The 17,356-nt window shown below is 38.7% G+C and overlaps 2 protein-coding genes across 3 annotated transcripts; one reads left to right on the forward strand and one right to left on the reverse strand.

Annotated features, from left to right (window-relative positions):
* Positions 1-7,478: 7,478 nt before the first annotated feature.
* Positions 7,479-8,938, reverse strand: LOC137818771 (uncharacterized). Of its 2 annotated transcripts, XM_068622379.2 has the most exons (4): positions 8,799-8,938; positions 8,360-8,450; positions 8,063-8,221; positions 7,479-7,979 (listed from the first exon to the last, which is right to left on the reverse strand). In XM_068622379.2, the coding sequence occupies exons 1-4, from the start codon at positions 8,828-8,830 to the stop codon at positions 7,617-7,619; spliced, it is 645 nt and encodes a 214-aa protein (XP_068478480.1). In that variant the 5' UTR covers positions 8,831-8,938; the 3' UTR covers positions 7,479-7,616. The 2 variants fall into 2 exon arrangements, with proteins under 2 accessions (XP_068478480.1, XP_090152828.1); XM_090296702.1 differs by lacking the exon at positions 8,799-8,938 and having other exon boundaries at positions 8,063-8,225; positions 8,360-8,511.
* Positions 8,939-9,611: 673 nt separating this feature from the next.
* Positions 9,612-16,962, forward strand: LOC150024197 (uncharacterized). The gene is made up of 3 exons (XM_090296800.1): positions 9,612-9,675; positions 16,047-16,148; positions 16,230-16,962. The coding sequence occupies exons 1-3, from the start codon at positions 9,628-9,630 to the stop codon at positions 16,797-16,799; spliced, it is 720 nt and encodes a 239-aa protein (XP_090152926.1). The 5' UTR covers positions 9,612-9,627; the 3' UTR covers positions 16,800-16,962.
* The last annotated feature ends 394 nt before the right edge of the window (positions 16,963-17,356 follow it).

A 17,356-nucleotide genomic window follows, 5' to 3' on the forward strand; every position in this document is an offset into this window, starting at 1 on the left:
TAAATAAAGGTGCTTAGCTTGTACAATTCAGATTGGAATTTTATAGTAGAGAGACTATACTCAATTTTGGAGAGAATTTGTGAGTTTTGAGTCTTCCTCTTCTTTGCCTTATCTTGTGAGCTATGGTGAGCTTCAAGTGGTGGCACTCCATCACTTATCTTGGTTCAAGGTTCCAAGTGGTGTGAATGGCTTCTTCCAATTCTCAAAATCCAGCAAGCATCTTATTCTATAAGTGTTCTTCTTCCCTTTTCTTCAATTTTCCATTCGGTAGTTTTGATTCCTAGAGTTTACTTCTTTTTTTACCATTTATTTTTGTGTTTCCAGCATTGTGTTCTTAATTCTGTTTTGGTTCAGTAGCTATCATTTAAATTCTGTCCAGTTTTAATTCTTGTTCTTCTTTCCTTTTGTTTTGATTCAATTTGACAATACATGGACTTCAATATGAGTCTTGGTTGGTGCTTAGTTTTGGTGAGTTCTTGAATTTAGAACATTGATCCAATTCTAAAGTAAAGTGCCTTTCAAATCCAGCTCAAGTTGTTCTTAAGAATGTCAAGAATCATGTGTTCTTGTAGTTACATTCACATCACAGAGTAGTCAAGAAAAATTCAAGCAAATACACCCTGATCAATGGGGATTTGTCCAGACATGGGTATACTCACCCTATCCTAATTTGTGTAAGTGGTGAGCAGTGCACGCGCATTGGCGAAACTTCACGAAGGGATATGTGAGAGTCACATCGGTGGCCGAGCTCTCTCATCGAAGGTCATTCGTGCAGGATACTACTGACCAACCATGAGGGAAGACTGCACGAGGTATGCACAATGGTGCAAATAGTGCCAACAACATGGAGACTTGCATAAAGCACCCCCAGAGGAGTTGCGATTGATCCACAGCCCATGGCCATTTCACACCTGGGGGATCGACATCCTGTGACCATTTCCTCTAGCAGTTCGACAGATGAAGTACCTTGTGGTAGCCATTGAGTACTTTATGAAGTGGATAGAGGCTGAGCCAGTTCCGCAAATTACAACCCACAAAGTCCAACACTTTGTGTGGAAAAACATAGTATGCCGTTTTGGAGTTCCAAAACGTTTGGTGTCCGATAATGGCACCCAGTTTGCGAGCCAACAATTGGGCAAGTTGTGCACAGAGCTTGGAATAAAGCAGATGTTTGCATCAGTCGAGCACCCCCAGAAAAACGGGCAAGTCGAGTCTGTCAACCGAGTTCTGCTCAAAGGTCTTAAAAGAAGGTTGGAAAAAGACAAGGGGACCTAGGTAAAAGAGGTTCCTAGAATTGTGTGGGCTTACCACACCACTCCCCAGTCCACTACCAAAGAGACACCATTTAGCTTGGTGTATGGTTCGGACACGATGATTCCCGTAGAAATCTAGGATAACTCACCACGTTTCCAAAACTTCGTGGCTGAAGAATCCAACGAACAGAAGTCAGGGAGTACAAGTACAGGGAGGAGGCTCGCATCAAGGCTGAAGCCTTGAAAAGAAAGGCAGAGTACAAGTACAACTCCAAGTTGAGACCTCGGCAGTTCTAGGTCGCCGACTTGGTGATGCGAAAGCCGACTTGGTGATGCGAAAATCCCACCCTTACCAGCTAGATAACAAGTTATCTCCCAAGTGGACTAGTCCATTCCATGTGACAGAGGCACTTGGGAACGGAGCGTACAAGCTCGAGACCCTAGAAGGTGGGACAATTCCTCAAACTTGGAACGCAACAAATTTAAAGTTTTATTTCATTGTACACAGTTTATGAGACTCTCTTTTTCCCCTATCAGGATTTTTGAACGAGGTCACCCAATAAAATTCCAGTTAAAGATATATTTTTGCAATTGTACAGTGAAGTAAAAGCGAACTTCTACCTTGGGTTAGAAACACTAAGATTGGGAATAGTATGGTTCTTAGTGAGCCTCCCTCTTGCATGGGAACACTAAGGTCAAAGAACAGTATGGTTCCCAGTTAAAACCCTCCCTTGCCTCTATACGACAAGGACGAGGTCATTAAAAGCGAACCTCTCCCTTGGGTTAGAAACACCAAGATTGGGAATAGTATGGTTCTTAGTGAGTCTCCCTCTTGAGTGGGAACGCCAAGGTCGAAGAACAGTATGGTTCCCAGTTAAAACCCTCCCTTGCCTCTATACGGAAGGATGGGGTCAGTAAAAGCGAATCTCTCCTTTGGGTTAGAAACACCAAGATTGGGAATAGTATGGTTCTTAGTGAGCCTCCCTCTTGCGTGGGAACGCCAAGGTCGAGAACAATATGCTTCCCAGTTAAAACCCTCCCTTGCCTCTATACGACAAGGACGAGGTCAGTAAGCGAATCTCTCCCTTGGGTTAGAAACACCAAGATTGGGAATAGTATGGTTCTTAGTGAGCCTCCCTCTTGTGTGAGAACGCCAAGGTCAAGGACAAAACAATTCCCAATTAAAATCCTCCATTTCCTCTATACGGCAAGGACGAGGTCAATAAAAAAGAACCTCTCCCTTGTCTTGTAAGACAAGGTCGAGAACAATATGGTCGCTCCTCCTCAAGCTTGGTTGTTTTCTCCTACAATCGGACCCCCTCTTCCTTCAAGCCAATCACTTCAGTTTGGAGGTCCAAGACCTTGGCATGAACCCCCAGAGCTTCCTGGGACTTCTCGAACAGAAGCTTCTTAGTCGCAAGTTCAGATTAACGGAGATTCGACGCCTCCAAGTAAAGGGCGGTCTCGCAACGTTTGAACTCTTTAATTTGAAGGGCTTTTTGGCTAGCTTCCTCCCTCATCTTGTGCATCCTAGACAAGGTAAGGCTGGATGCGACGAGGATGTACCCAAGGCACTTGGACGCGTGCTCCAGCAGAGGATCCTCCTCCATGTTCTCCAACCTCTCTTGGTCTTAGAAGGATTGCAGGGCCTGTTGGAGGAAGGCAGGCAGATCAGCAAGAGGCACACCGCAATCGCCCCCTGAGGCACTCTCCTCCTTACCCTCCTGTACCACAAGGTCACGAGGGGAAGAAACACTGGGAGGGTGCTCCCTGTAGGATGGGGCGCGAGCATCCGAGCCTGAATTTGCAGGGATCGCAACATCAACTTTCCTCTTCCTCTTGAAGACGAGGCCTGATCAGGTCCACAGGGTCTGGGTAGAGCCACAACGGCTAGCTGCCTCCTATTCTCAGCGTTTAGTACCATACATGCAAAGAAGACAATAACACATAATAGTCTAAACAAACAAAGCACACAAAGTAAAGAGACAAATAAGCAAAGGCAGGGGGAAGGGGGATACCGATATAGTCCTTAAGGGACCCGGGGTTGTACTCGAGTTTGATCAACTCAGCAGTGCTAAACATCGCTTCCAAGTTGAAGAAGAAATCGCACACTTCTCAATCACGCGGGCTTAAGTCCTCAAGGCACCTAGGCTTCTTGAGCCTTGGTTCTTTCACCTAGTAAAGTGGGAACCCATCCAGCAGGGTGGGTTCGAATTGGCTACACCAAATCTTGAAGAACTTCTATTTGAAGCCCTTGTACGATTGCTGGAAGAGGGACAACAAAACTCTTCCAACGACCCCATTGAAGCTCATCCAGAGCTTCTTCCCTGGACTCTTAGCCTCGAAGAAGTACATAAAAACGTCCACCGATGACGTATGGCCAAAGTGATTGCAGAGAATGGAAAAGGCCTTGACGAATGCCCAGTTGTTGGGATGTAGCTGGGCAGGGGCCACGTTGACCTCGGTGAGAAGTGCACGCTCGAACCTAGTGAGTGGTAGGCGAAGCTTGAGCCTTTTGAAGACAGTGAAATACATGAAGAAGAAGGGATCTTCTGAGTTTGTGAAGTCATCAATGCACACAGGTTCGCCTTCCCTGCAAGGAAGGACCTTCACGAACCTGTTGTGTTCCTTCCCGAAAATACAAATTTTTTCGTTGGACTCACCCTCCTTATACACCTCTATGTCCTTAAAGGAGGTGATTTTGGAGGTTTCGGCTAGAAGGCTGTCAGGAGCTCAGCGGTATAGAGATTTGTAGTCGATGGAAGGAGGTGAGTTTGGAGCCATCTCAAGAAGAAAAGATAAAAAAGTAGATGGAAAAAAGAAGAAAAGAACAGAGTTTAGAGAAAGGGGTTGGTGCGCTTCAGAAATTCAAAAAACAGAGAGATGCGAAAACGAAGAGCATTAATCATAAAGTGTAGAAAACATAAACAGTCCCAGAACAATTAATGCATGTTATGACCATCGGAATAGAAAGACAAGAGCGATTATGGGATAAAGGGCATACCTTGTAGTGATCGTGCTTCGGGAAGTGGAAGTAAGCGAGGAGAGAGGGCAGAGCGTTCTAAGAAATATGGTTTTCGAAGAAATGAAAGTCTTAAGTGAAGTAATGGAATAGTGAAAGGAGCATAGAATTCGAAGGGTTTAAGGTATCAGAGAAACGCAAGCGGCAACGAGCCTCCACCGTTGATCTTGCCACGTGTACGCTGGCGAAGAAAGTATGGTGAGACGTTACCTCAGCACATTGTGCACGTCCTGTCACCTGCTCGCCACATAGGTCGCCGTGGGCGATCACTTAGCCTCTTCGCTGAAACAAGTTATAGCTCGATCTTGGGAGCCTTGTGTACTGGCCAGACCTCAGACATCGACTTCGGAGAGGTCGACATCAGACGTCGACATCGGACCTCGGTAGTTTGGTCGCGTTAATGGGCCACGTAAGTGGGCCCCTGAAATAATAATGAGTTATCATTCAAATGTAAGAATGACCTAAGTCACGAGAGAAGTTCATGCATGTGGTGTGTATAACACGTTCAGGTCTAGCACAAGTAAATAATCATTGGAGGCGATAAGGCCCGTTAGGGTTAGGGTTTCCAAGGATAGATTGCATGCATGACACGTGAATACTTAGGGCACCCATAGAAGAGATGGCTCTGCAGCGTTGGTACATGAATTGGTACCCTAACAACCATACTGTTAAAGATTTTGCACTCCAGAAGAGGCAAGTCTTGTGTTGCAACGCGTCACAGGATGCCTCACAAGTAACCCTAATTCCATTAAAGGAAAGATCCTCGTGGGACAAGGAGTTGAACAAGACGCAACCTATATAAAGGGTGGTAAGAACCCTAGAAAGGTACACTGTTTCTAAGACTGAAACTGCTTTTACATACTTACTATTTCTTATCCTAGTACTAACTTAATCGTCGGAGTGCAATCAACAGGTAGGACCCCCTCTGTTTCAACAGAGCCACTCTTGACCACCCAGGGAGAGAGCAGAAACCACCAGGAAATTGGAGGAGCCACCATCTGCCTTTGAAGTCAACTGAGTCAACCAGCGAGAACATAAAGTTTCCAAATTTTTATTTTAAATTTATATATAAGTTAATTTGAATTTATTGAAAAAATCATTCCATTTTTTATTTTTTTATTTTTTTAAATGTTTATGAAGAAACTTGACTAAATATACCTTAAGTTAATAAACTAAGATGACAATAAATAATTAAATTTAATATGACAATGAGTAACTAAATTCAGATACCAAAATAACATTACCTTCAAGGTAAGTTTTTTAATGGTAAACTTAAAATGAGAGAAAATTATATTTTTAATTTAACATTTAAAAAATTAATTAATGATAAATTATATTTTCGAAAACCAAAATGATTGATTAAAATAAAGTTAGTTTATATGTGTAATCCAAGATTAATGTTCAAAGTGTGCAGACCAACCAAACCAACACTTTTTCCCCGATTCAACCATTAATGCATCCCAGGGAGAAGAAGAAGATTCTACATCCATCCCCAAAGTAATATAATAATACAATAATAGAGACAAATAAACTAAAGCTAAATTATAATAGACAAATACACTAAAATAATTTTATAAAGTTAAAATATAATATCATAATTTAATGTAATGAGATTTGTTAAATTTATAATGTCATCTCCTATGATATTGTTGTTTGACCATCTACATTCACACCAAAGATGCTATTTCTATTGACACCGAAGATGCTATTTTAAGTTGAAGTTTGATGATGACAATTTATTATTTTTGGGAAAAAGTTAAGTTAATGAAAGTAGGGTATTTTTTTTCCCGCACTCCTACAATTTTCTTCCTATACTCTTATATTTTTTTAAATATATTATCCTTAATAATTTTGGTTGATTATAGAATGGAAGTTCTGGAAACAAAATGTGTTTCTAGAATGAGTTTCATAAACCAAGTGTGCTTTTGGAATATTAATTTCATAAGTAAAGTGTGTTTCTAGAATGAGTTTCGTAAGTAAAGTGTGTTTTCAATAGAAATTCTGGAAAGAAAAAAGCATTCTGGAATATTTTTTTTAAAACATATTTTTTTAATTTTCAGAAAGGTAAATCTGAAATTCATAAAATCTGTCCTGGAAAGTCTGTTTTGAAAAAAATAATTTGGAAAAGATAAAAATAGTCTTTTTCGATAATGATGAGGTGCAGGAAGGCATTTGTTGACACCCATGAAAGTAATGACACAAGAGATATTTTGGCCCAAATATGAGATCTTTCACAGGGTCATTTAGTTTTGCACCTTCGTACTTCTAAAATTGCCCCTTTGTTTTTTGGTTTAAAGTTAATTGATCGTGGAATCCAGAAGTGAAAATGTATATAGGGATTACATAATTTAGAATAGTAAAGTGAAAGTCAATTAATTTAGGATTGTATAATTCAGAACTTTTAAATTGTACAACCTTAAAGATACTTACAGGTTGCAAATAGGGTAGTCATCCACAAGTGAAAAGTACTAGGTCTAAAGAATAAGGTGGACTAGGTTTTAAGGATATCAGGATGTTTCATAGTACTCTTCTAGCTAACTGGAAACTGGAAATGGAGTTAGAATCCAAATATGTAACGTGGAGAAATTTGAATGATAGGGAAAGTTCTAGATATGAATTGAGGTGGTGGAGAGATTTGAGGGAAGTGTCAGCTAATAGAGAACAAGGAAGATGGTTTGATGAAATATAGAAGGGAAGATAGTGAAAAACAGTAAGATAAGATAAGGCTGTTATAGATGCAGTAGCTGTTTTGACCTTATGCTACTTCTGATATCTTTTAGCTGCATCAAAATAACCAAAAATGAAATTTCATAGAAAAATCATCTACTATTCCAGTAATTTCTCACTCACAACCTGTTTCAATTGTGACTAACATGCAAAGATGGAACGTTTTCATTCATTCCCCCTATCATTTGATAAACTTCATTGGAGGCAGATCCAAATATGATAAAAAAAAAACCCAGTTCTTTTCAAGCAATTTAACAGATTCTGCTCATCAACATTAGTACCATATGGGGCTACCTTCTATGCAGTGCAAAGTTATCTCTATTCACAGGTACTATTAGCAAAGACATGGATGAATCACTGCGAACTTTTGAATGTTTGATTCACTGTTTTGTGTGTCTAAACAAGTATTAATGTTCAGAAGTATAATTAATAAAACATTCAGTAAATAAAATGAATATATAAACAGAGAGAGAGGCTTTCTCAAGATCTGATTAATTGCTGATATTGATAGGTCACACACTCAAATATTTGTTACAAGATATACTGTTATGCAAATGAAATATTATATAAATAACAAGATTTTACAACTACTTGAGCACAAAGATGAAAGCATGTTAAGCCAACAACATAGTGAAGAATGCAGCGAGCATAACAATGATCTGCATATGAGTGAAACTTGCTTCAACCAGAAGCATAACAGAAGCAGCAGATGCAAACAAAGTAAAACTCAACATTCCTATGATGTCAAGCCAAAGTGGATGTGGTGGTTGTGCTTGGAGAACTGGTTTGCTGTATTTTAGATATAATGAACACAAACAAAACCCAAATGTGGCCAACCTTGATGATCCTCTTCCCATAGTTTCTGCTGTTTTTCTTCTCTCACCACAACTATTGGGAAAATGCTTCATTGGTGTTCTTCTATGCTCTTCCTCAACACCAATGATGGTGCCACATAACTCCAATTCTGGTCCATTTTGCTGTGCAATTCAATTACTGTTATTATTAGCATAATCACATCACTTTTCTTCATTAACTGCAGAATTTAAAGAAAACAACTTACACTCAAATTGTTCATTTGTCTCAGTGATTCAGGAACCTTGCCTTTCTCATCATCTGCATGCTTCCCCCTTTTGTGGATCTTCCCACTTCCATTACAGATTTTTGAAACAAAATTTCCAAATTCGAACTGCAAAAACATTAATCGAAACATCTTCCAAAGCTGGCTTTGTCATTTGGAAGCAAGATTCATCAAAAAAAACAGATGGATGGGTGGTTTATGAAGAATGATTAAGAAAACATTAAGAATTGAAGATGATCATGATACAGTTAAGCCAAAAATTAAGAAGAAACTACTTACCATATCCTTGATTAGGTAGCACTGCCCAGCGTAACAATAATCCTTCTCACCAGAACTGCATATTTGGTTCAACTTGATGATATGTGAAAGCCTGAAACCAAACCCTTGTTTTCAAACAATTTTTTTTTCCACAGATGTCGTGGTGTTAGAAGGTGACATTCCGTGTTTGGGAAGCGGAAAATTCAAAGTCAATCGGCGTTTCCCATGGCCAAACATTTTTTTATATGAAATTGTGGACAAGAATAACAGTATATTTTACTGAACTTGCTACTAGAAAATGCATATCACTGACAAAAAAGTTTTGTATTTGCATGAAGCTTTGTATCACTGACTTAACGCGGTTGATCCAAACATTGTCTAAGCAATGCTGCTGAGTCTCTTCTCCAAATTCTGAGCACAGACAAAAAAGTGATTTTAGGGTGTGAAAAGGTCGAGGTACCTGAGTGAAACACAAGAAATGGAAGAGATCATTGCAGCATCCAAGGTTGGGCAAGAAAATCAGTTCCAAGGAATGGAGAACTTCGATGAACATGACATCTATTCTCATCTAAGAGTTGAAGACATTTCAAAAGGTGAATATCATGATTGTCAATGGATTTAGGATTTTCTTTGGAGTCTTGTTCATGTTTTGAACTATGAAAAATAGAATTTACTTGGAGCAGTTTCAATTTCAAACAGACCTAGGGTTTTTAATATATGAACAAGTTATACTGATTCACTGTCATAATTTCTAAACTATTTTTCATCTATATATTTTGTTTCATCTGTGTGCAGTAGGGAAGATTGAAGAGATTTTCAACTTTACAAATGGGATCAGAAATTCTCCTTTTGGTTTCTCAGTCATCTCTTGGAAGAATAATATTCCATCTCACTTCCCTGTAACTATCTCTCCTTGTACTAATTGTTCTCAATAACATCAGTGTTCTTCATTTCTGTTTTCACAGATGGTTAAATTATCATCATCAATTTTTAGTAGTTGATGTTATTGCACGTGGTTCAGTTTTGTCCTCCATTGTTTTTTACTTTAAAGAAGAAGGTTGTTTCCATCTCTCTTAGTAAAAGAAACTTCAAGTAAATAATTGCAAAATACCATCATTGAATCAAACATTTGAAAATCTTATATAAGGAAACTGTGTCTTGATGCTAAATTTGAGATTAAGAAGAGTTAAAGATATACTTATATAATTAGTAATTCATTATTGAAATTGAATTGCAACTTTTTCTTTGACTACCAGATCTTTAATGATATTGGTTATGATCAGACTCAAATGGACAAGGAGAAGAACATGGAGATGTTCAAGAAGATGATGCACACGGTACTTACAAACTAACTAGTAACAAGTCATTTTGCTTCTTCATTCACAACATAATTTTTTTTGTGAGTTTCTTAGCCATTATAGTTAGGTATACTTTTTTAGTCTCTACATTTAGGGTCAATATTCAATTTACTATAGTGGTTTTAAAAAAAATAATTTGGTCCTAAGGTTTTTTAAAAAATATACAATTTGGTCATTTTCGTCAAATTTCTCTAACGATGTTAACTTTTAATGATGTGGCAATTGTGAGTGACATTGTTACGCACACATGTCTCCACATCAAATCCTTGTCATCACCCTACCGTAAACCCTTTTTTCTCCCCTCTCTCCCAACCCTAACCATCTTCCTTCGACGACCACCTTCACAAGAATGACTTCTTGTTCACCATTTATCATATCTTGTATCACATCCAAAAAAACAATTTTGATCCTCATTTTTTAACTCTCAAACCTTTCCCTCAAATTCAGCCTTTCATTCTCTCTTTCTTCAATCTTCCTTCTTTGTTTTTGGTCGCAATCTGAATTCAGAATCTCCACATTAGTGTCTCCCAACCCTAACCATCTTCCTCCGGCGACCACCTTCACAACAATGACTTCTTCTTCATCATTTATCATATCTTGTATCAAATCCAAAAACAATTTTGATCCTCATTTTTTAACTCTCAAACCTTTCCCTCAAATTCACCATTTCATTCTCTCTAATCTTCCTTCTTTGTTTTTGGTTGCGATCTGAATCCAAAGAAAAGATCAAAAGAGGAACAGGTGGTCGGTCCTCTCTGCATCACGACATTTGTCGGGATTTTTCTCAATCCCTCGATTAATTAACATGAAGCCTAAAAATTCCCCTTACACCAAACACGCATTTCTTCGGATTGAGCTGCATGTCATACTGTTGGAGTCAGCCAAATATCTTGCTCAAGTCGGTCGCATGTTGTTCAACACTGTTGGACTTTACTATCATGTCATCGACGTAAACTTCTTTTGTCCTCCTTACCTGCTCCTAGAAAATTCGATCCATCAATCTTTGTTAAGTTGTCCTTGCGTTCTTCATTCCAAAGGGCATAATCTTATAGCAATAATTGTCCCCTTCAGTCAAGAAGGTTGTCTTCCCTCAATTTGCTCTATTCATAGGTATCTAATTATACATGGAGTATGTGTCAAGAAAACTTAGTACCTTATGGTCGGCAACTCTGTCCACTAGCCGGTCAATACTAGGTAATATGTATACATCCTTGGGGCAGGCCTTATTAAATTTAGTGAAGTCGGTACACATCCGCCATTGTCCATTATTCTTTTTGACTAATAACACATTCACCAACCAAGTGGTGTATTGTACCTCCCGGATGAAACCAACATCTAGGAGTTTGCACACTTCTTTCTCCGTGGCCAACCTCTTCTCCTCCCCCATTCTTCTTTTCTTCTGGGCTATCGATATAGCGTCCTTGCAAATTGAGAGATTGTGGGAAATAACCTTGGGATCTATTCCCGACATGTCGATTGTCGTCCAGGTGAATAGGTCGCAGTTTTTTTCCAGCATGGTGGTGATTATCTTTTTCTTCTCTTTCTTCAAGTTTGCGCCTAGGTCGGTGTTTTGTCCGGATCGACCTATCTACTATGAGGTGGTTTCCTCCTTGGGTTCCACACGGGGCTCATCATTTGGTCTAGGGTTCAAGTCATTAATAATTGTGACCTGATGGACTTTCGGCTTCTGGATTGGTGCTAGAGGAGCAATTCTCAGGCTCACAGCATAGCATTCCCTTGTGATCTTTAGATCCACATGAAGGATCACAATACTCTTGCTACAACTTTTGTTATTAGAGGGGAATTTCATGGCAAGGTGTTGAGTTGAGACTATAGCTCCCAACTTGTTGAGAGATGACCTCCCCAGCAGGATGTTGTACAATTTCTTGGCATTTACCAACAGGTTTTTACTCTGTCTCTCGAGAATCTGACTATTTGTTTGTTATACAGCACCACGACATCCTGGGACAAACCCATCTGTTTGAACGTTTTCCAGTATAAGATGTCGAAAGAGTTGTCTTGGTCTATTATTGTCTTTATGACCATAAAATTGGCCACTTCGATGGTTATCACCATCGGGTCGTTTTTGGTTTAGGTCAAAGGTTTTAAAGTCTGCATCCGTGAAGGTGATAGGTGGCAAACTCCTTCCCCTCCTATGAATCGAATACACCAAGATGATAGCTTGAAGGAGTCTCTTTTGAGATGAGGATGTTATCCCACCTCCGGAAAAACCTCCCACGATAGTCTTTATCATAACTCATACGGGTCTAGTATCCCGACATTCTCGTTCATCCCTTGTGCCCTTTTCCTCTTTGCGGCCTCGTGTTCTCCTCTTATCGGCTCTCGGCCTTTTGTCTTCTTCACAATTACCTTGAACTAAGTGGCAAAAGTGACCTGCCAAGACCAACTCTTCAATTTTCTCCTTTAAGGCCCATCAATTGTCTGATGTGTGGCCGAAGTTGCAATGATAACGGTAGTGCTTCGTTCGATCCATATTCGGGTGTGTTCATTCTTCATGGTGTCGTTAGGAGGTCGGCATTGAGGGATTCCTCCATGACTCTTGACCTATTGGTCGTAAGCAGTGTAGAATGCGTGAATTGTTGCGACCGGGGAAACTCTCTCGGCCTTCCGGATGCCATGGTCTACCCTTGTCGTACTTCTTCTTAGCTTCTTCAGGTGCCCGAGTTTTGGCACGAAATTCTTTTATTTCTTCTAGCTACATGAACTTGGTGACTCTTTATCGCAACTTCTCTGAGTTCACGACTGGCTTTTTGCATAGACTATCAGATAAGGGGCCTGGTTTAAGAGCAGTAACCATGTGATGCATGGCCACCTCGAGACTTAAATTGCGGCTGTTGAGTCCAAATTTGTCGAATATTTCCATGAAGGATCGTAAGGATTCTATCTTCTCTTATCGAATGTTCACTAAAGTAATGGATATGAGGTGGTGTAGGCGACTTGTAGCGAACTGTGTCCCAAACTTTGCAACCAGTGTGTTGAAGCAGTCAATAGAATGTGCTGATAAGCAGGTAAACTAACTTAATGCAGCTCCTTTGAATGAGGTGTGAAAGACCCAGCATAACAACACATCGTTTGTAGTATACAGATTGACTTGTGTTATTTAGGCGTCCACTGCTGATCTGGATCAGTAGTACCATCGTACTTGTCTAGCATGATATTCTTCTAGGTACAGATTTAGGGTTTGAATGAGGTGTGAAAGACCCAGCATAACAACACATCATTTGTAGTATACAGATTGACTTGTGTTATTTAGGCGTCCACTGCTGATCCGGATCAGTAGTACCATCGTACTTGTCTAGCATGATATTCTTCTAGGTACTCAACAGGGGTACCTCCATGATGTCTTCCATGAATGGGCTTCGTCGGGAGGTCGTTCCCAGGGTACTTAGTGATGTTAGTCGAGTATTCTTTAATTCTCGGGGTTGTTTGTTGTGTGGTCTTAGTCGGGGGCGATCCCCTTCTATGGTCCCTTGAAGTGTTGGAGTTTCATTAAGTTTTTGCTTCATACGAGCATTATCCTTCTTCAGGGCGGTCATCTCTTTCTCATTCTTTTTCTTCATTTCTTGGATTTCTTCTCACTTTTCCTCTTAACCGTTTCCAGCTCCCTCCTTATCTATACTATCGTCGCCGGGGGGGGGAGGGGACCTGTATAGATACTCCGATGCTCAAGTTAGTCCTCAGCCTCCAAGTTATGTGGTCTTCCAGTCAATCCTTCTGCCTCCACTGAATGGTTGTGGGGACCTGTAAAGATACTTCGACGCTCAAGTTAGTCCGAATAGAATCTGCAGGTGTGAAAGTTGAAAAATTACCTGTGACATTTGATTGTCTATACTATTTATACCTTTTGGTTGGTTCCTTACAGCCATGGGCATGTTCGTAGAGTTCAATTATGCTCTAATCATGCTTTGCAGATAAACTGGTTTAACATTGACTAAATAACATTTTAAGGATTATTTTTGGACTTAAGTGGACTGGGAGGCTATCAGCCATTCGACCAGCCGGTAGTACACACATAAAGAGGTATATCTAAAAGAGATTCTTTAAAAAATATTCGAAAAAGAAAAACAAGAAGTATATAAAAAAGCTTACATAAATATAGTTTATAAATAAGTTATAGAGAAAATAATTTCAATTTTTATTATAAATACAAAAAAAATTATTAGTTGAGTTCAACCTCTCCTAGTTAGGAAACTTGTTATAGGAATGATAACCGTTTGATGTATAGTTTGGCTATTTTCCTTTTCTTCTTTTCACTTTTCTCATTTAAAATTCATTATAAAGAAGTTTATTGAAACACACCCTAGTATTTACATTCTTGTTGTTTATTTTATTTTTTTTATCAGTAAAAAGAATAAAAGTAATATAGTGGAGTATTTCATAGATGCTCCAACTCATATATAACCAACATATTGATTTTCTGAAAAAATCCTACTACCCTACATATGGTATTCTATAATTATATTACAAAGAGCTAGAATTGCTAAAGCTGGCGCTCAACCCCCATAACTTGAGGCACTATTTGACCAACAAAATCACCCTCTACGGTTGCTTCTGTAAGAATAGGTTATTTATACTCTCCTTTTGTATGCTACATAGCACACACACTCTTGAGCCTACCTGCACACCCTTATGCAAAAGATTATCCACAATGATTAGTTTCTTATTTATAAGTCTTCACGCAAAGCATTGGGCTGATGGAAGAGCTTTGGTTTTCCAGAAAACATCAAACCTAAATTTTTGCTGCTAAATAGGTTGTGGTGTAAGGATATGATATGAAAAATTCACCATATACCACATCTGACTCTCCCTTCCACATCCACACATCTTCCTTATGAATATCAATTGATACGCTTTCCAATTCTTGCATAAATCCTAACACCATCTCAAACTCCCTATATAACCACTATATTCTCCAAGACAAATTCCAACCCCACAAATTGTTTTGCCATAGCCAAAATGACCCCATCTTTCCTAAGTGCATTTGAAAACACTCTTGAATACTTATCCTTGAGGGGTTGTTTGCTTCCAGGGGTGGTACTGTTGTCGACGAAAGAAGTCACAACACCACCCCATTTGGATCCATGTATTGTTGCGGGTGAGGGTGGAAGGAAAGAGAAAGGGGAGTGAATTTCGGTTCTCCCCAAAGATGAAGAGAAAGTTGAGCTGAGGAGAGCGAGTGCCACGTCATTCATAGTAAGTTAGTTAGGTGCCCTTGCTTTTGTGCTGAACAGTGCCCCTGCATGCATGCCACATGAAAGCATCAGATTCCTGACTTGGCTCAGGAATCGTTTGACCGTGGTGAAAGAGTGTGAAAGGTGAGTGAATGCAGTGGGTGAGGTAGGTGGGTGTGGAATGAAGCTGGCTATATAAAACGAAGCATGAAGGTGCTTCCTCCATTCACAGAAAAGCAAAGAAAGCGAAGCCATTAGAGTGTGTAGTGTAGTGTGGTTGGAGAGATTCGTAAGCCATCATAGTTTGTGGTAGGGGCTTGAGTTACGTATAGCTTGTTCATCTCACGTCTGGGTTCATCTCTGTAGTTCATCTGTGGGTTCCTCTAAGGTGAGACCATGTCTGTGAAGGGTGCATAATCGATTATGGTTGAATTAGAACTGGTAACATAATCGATTATGGTGAAGATAATCGATTAAGTTAAGCTAGTAATCAATTATCTGTAAAAATTTCAACCCATAATCGATTATGTGAAGTGTGAAAAAAGGGTGATAATCGATTATGCATTGTCATAATCGATTGTCATAATCGATTATGCTTATTTTTTGCCTACTAACATAATCGATTATCCATGGATAATCGATTATCCTATGTATCTAACTGAAGGGATAATTGATTATGTTCTAAATTTTGTGAAATTTGTTTCTTAATTTGTTTTATGTGATTTTCAGGCACTTGTGGTGTTGTGTTCTTCATCCTATCAGTGATCCAATCCAAACGTCTGGCCAAAAAGAGATTTTGTTCCCTTTCCCAACTTTCCACCCCTATTTGATTCGAACCAATTACTCATGTTGTCTCTACATATTCTTTTAATATCTCTCCACCACCAAGAGTCGTATCTTAGTCATTTATAACATCTAAGTTCCTCCATGAACCATATTTAAAATCTAATATCCTTTTCCAAAGACCCGACTGATCACCACCAAGTCTCCATTTCTATTTTCTAATAGGGCCATATTAATAATAAAAACTACATGTCAATAATTTTTCTAATTTCTAAAATAATATCTAATTTAATTGATGAAGTGACTAATTATTTTTGTCTTTGACTTTTTTCTTAAATATCCCAATTACCTAACTGTTGTTGCTTTGATGTACAGAAGGAAATTTTCTTTCATTCAAAGATCAGATCTGTTGATGACCTCAAGAGGAAAATATTACCTGTTGATGATGATTTTAAGACAACTTGGGGGGGATTAGAGGTAATTATAACCTATGTGTTTTCATATGTTTGAAATCATATACTACTTCATCAAATTTCTCACTCACCAACTTGTTTATAGGGTTTCTATGAGCAGATAAAGAAGGAATCTCATTCCCCCTATACTGTGATAGAGATTGATGGAGAAAATGGAGATCCGTACAGGACACAAAACCAGTTCAGAATTGACAAGAAACATCCTAAACAACATGATCTTTCTTTATGGGCAACCTTCTACACAGGACAACTAGGCATGGCATGTTGTTTGGGCAATCCTTTTGACATGTTTTCTAAATTGGAAGGCACTGGTAAGATGAAAGTGCAATCACTGCTAAGTTTTGGAGAAGCACTTCCTGTGTTTCTGCCATCAATGACATTGAGTGCAATGTTTTTCCTGAACTTCATTTACACAACAATTCTCACACGACCATTGCCTTTTCGTGTGCCTGCAAACTCAATCTTGCTGCTACTTTTGTTCTATTACATTTTGGCATTAGCAGAAGCAATGTCTGGCTCTGGTGTTCTGTGGGGTTCAGTTCAAATCTCTGCTCTTTTGTTTGTCTCTGGAGGAGCAATTGGCTTCATGATGCTTATTGCCTCCATCATCATGATGGTAAAGTTCTACTTTAAACTAAGCTTCTCTCTAAATTAGGTTAACCTTTTTTATTGAGTTCAAGAACCAAAAACCATACTGTTATCTCTTCTCATGCACAGTGTGCTTAGAATGAAATTATTAGGTTTTGATGTCCTTTCAAATAAAATCATTAGGTTGTGAGGGCCTTGCAAATAAAATTATTAGTCTCTTTTCAAGACCTTTTTTTAAATGAAAATTCTAGGGCACTTTCTCTATGACTTTTCCTTTGTTTTTTCAAATTCTAATACATATCAATGAAAATAAATTATTAAATAAAATTTAATAGAATGAAAATAACAACAAACGTAAAATCATAAAAATTATGATTCAATTATGAACAGTATCAATAAATATAAATAACACCTGTACTATTTAAATTATTGGAGGCTTTAAAATAAAATTTAAATCTACTACGGTATTAACTATTAATTAAAACTAATTAATTTAATTGCTTTAATTAGTCTTCATGGTTATATATTTGCGTCTTTGTATGCAACTTGATCTATTATTGTTTTTAGGTGAATGATATTCATTTATGATTTTTTTTTATCAAAATCAAGACTGATAAAATTTTC

The sequence above is a fragment of the Phaseolus vulgaris genome, chromosome 10 (genome assembly GCF_051622355.1).
Source record: "Phaseolus vulgaris cultivar YP4 chromosome 10, ASM5162235v1, whole genome shotgun sequence".
Taxonomy (NCBI): domain Eukaryota; kingdom Viridiplantae; phylum Streptophyta; class Magnoliopsida; order Fabales; family Fabaceae; genus Phaseolus; species Phaseolus vulgaris.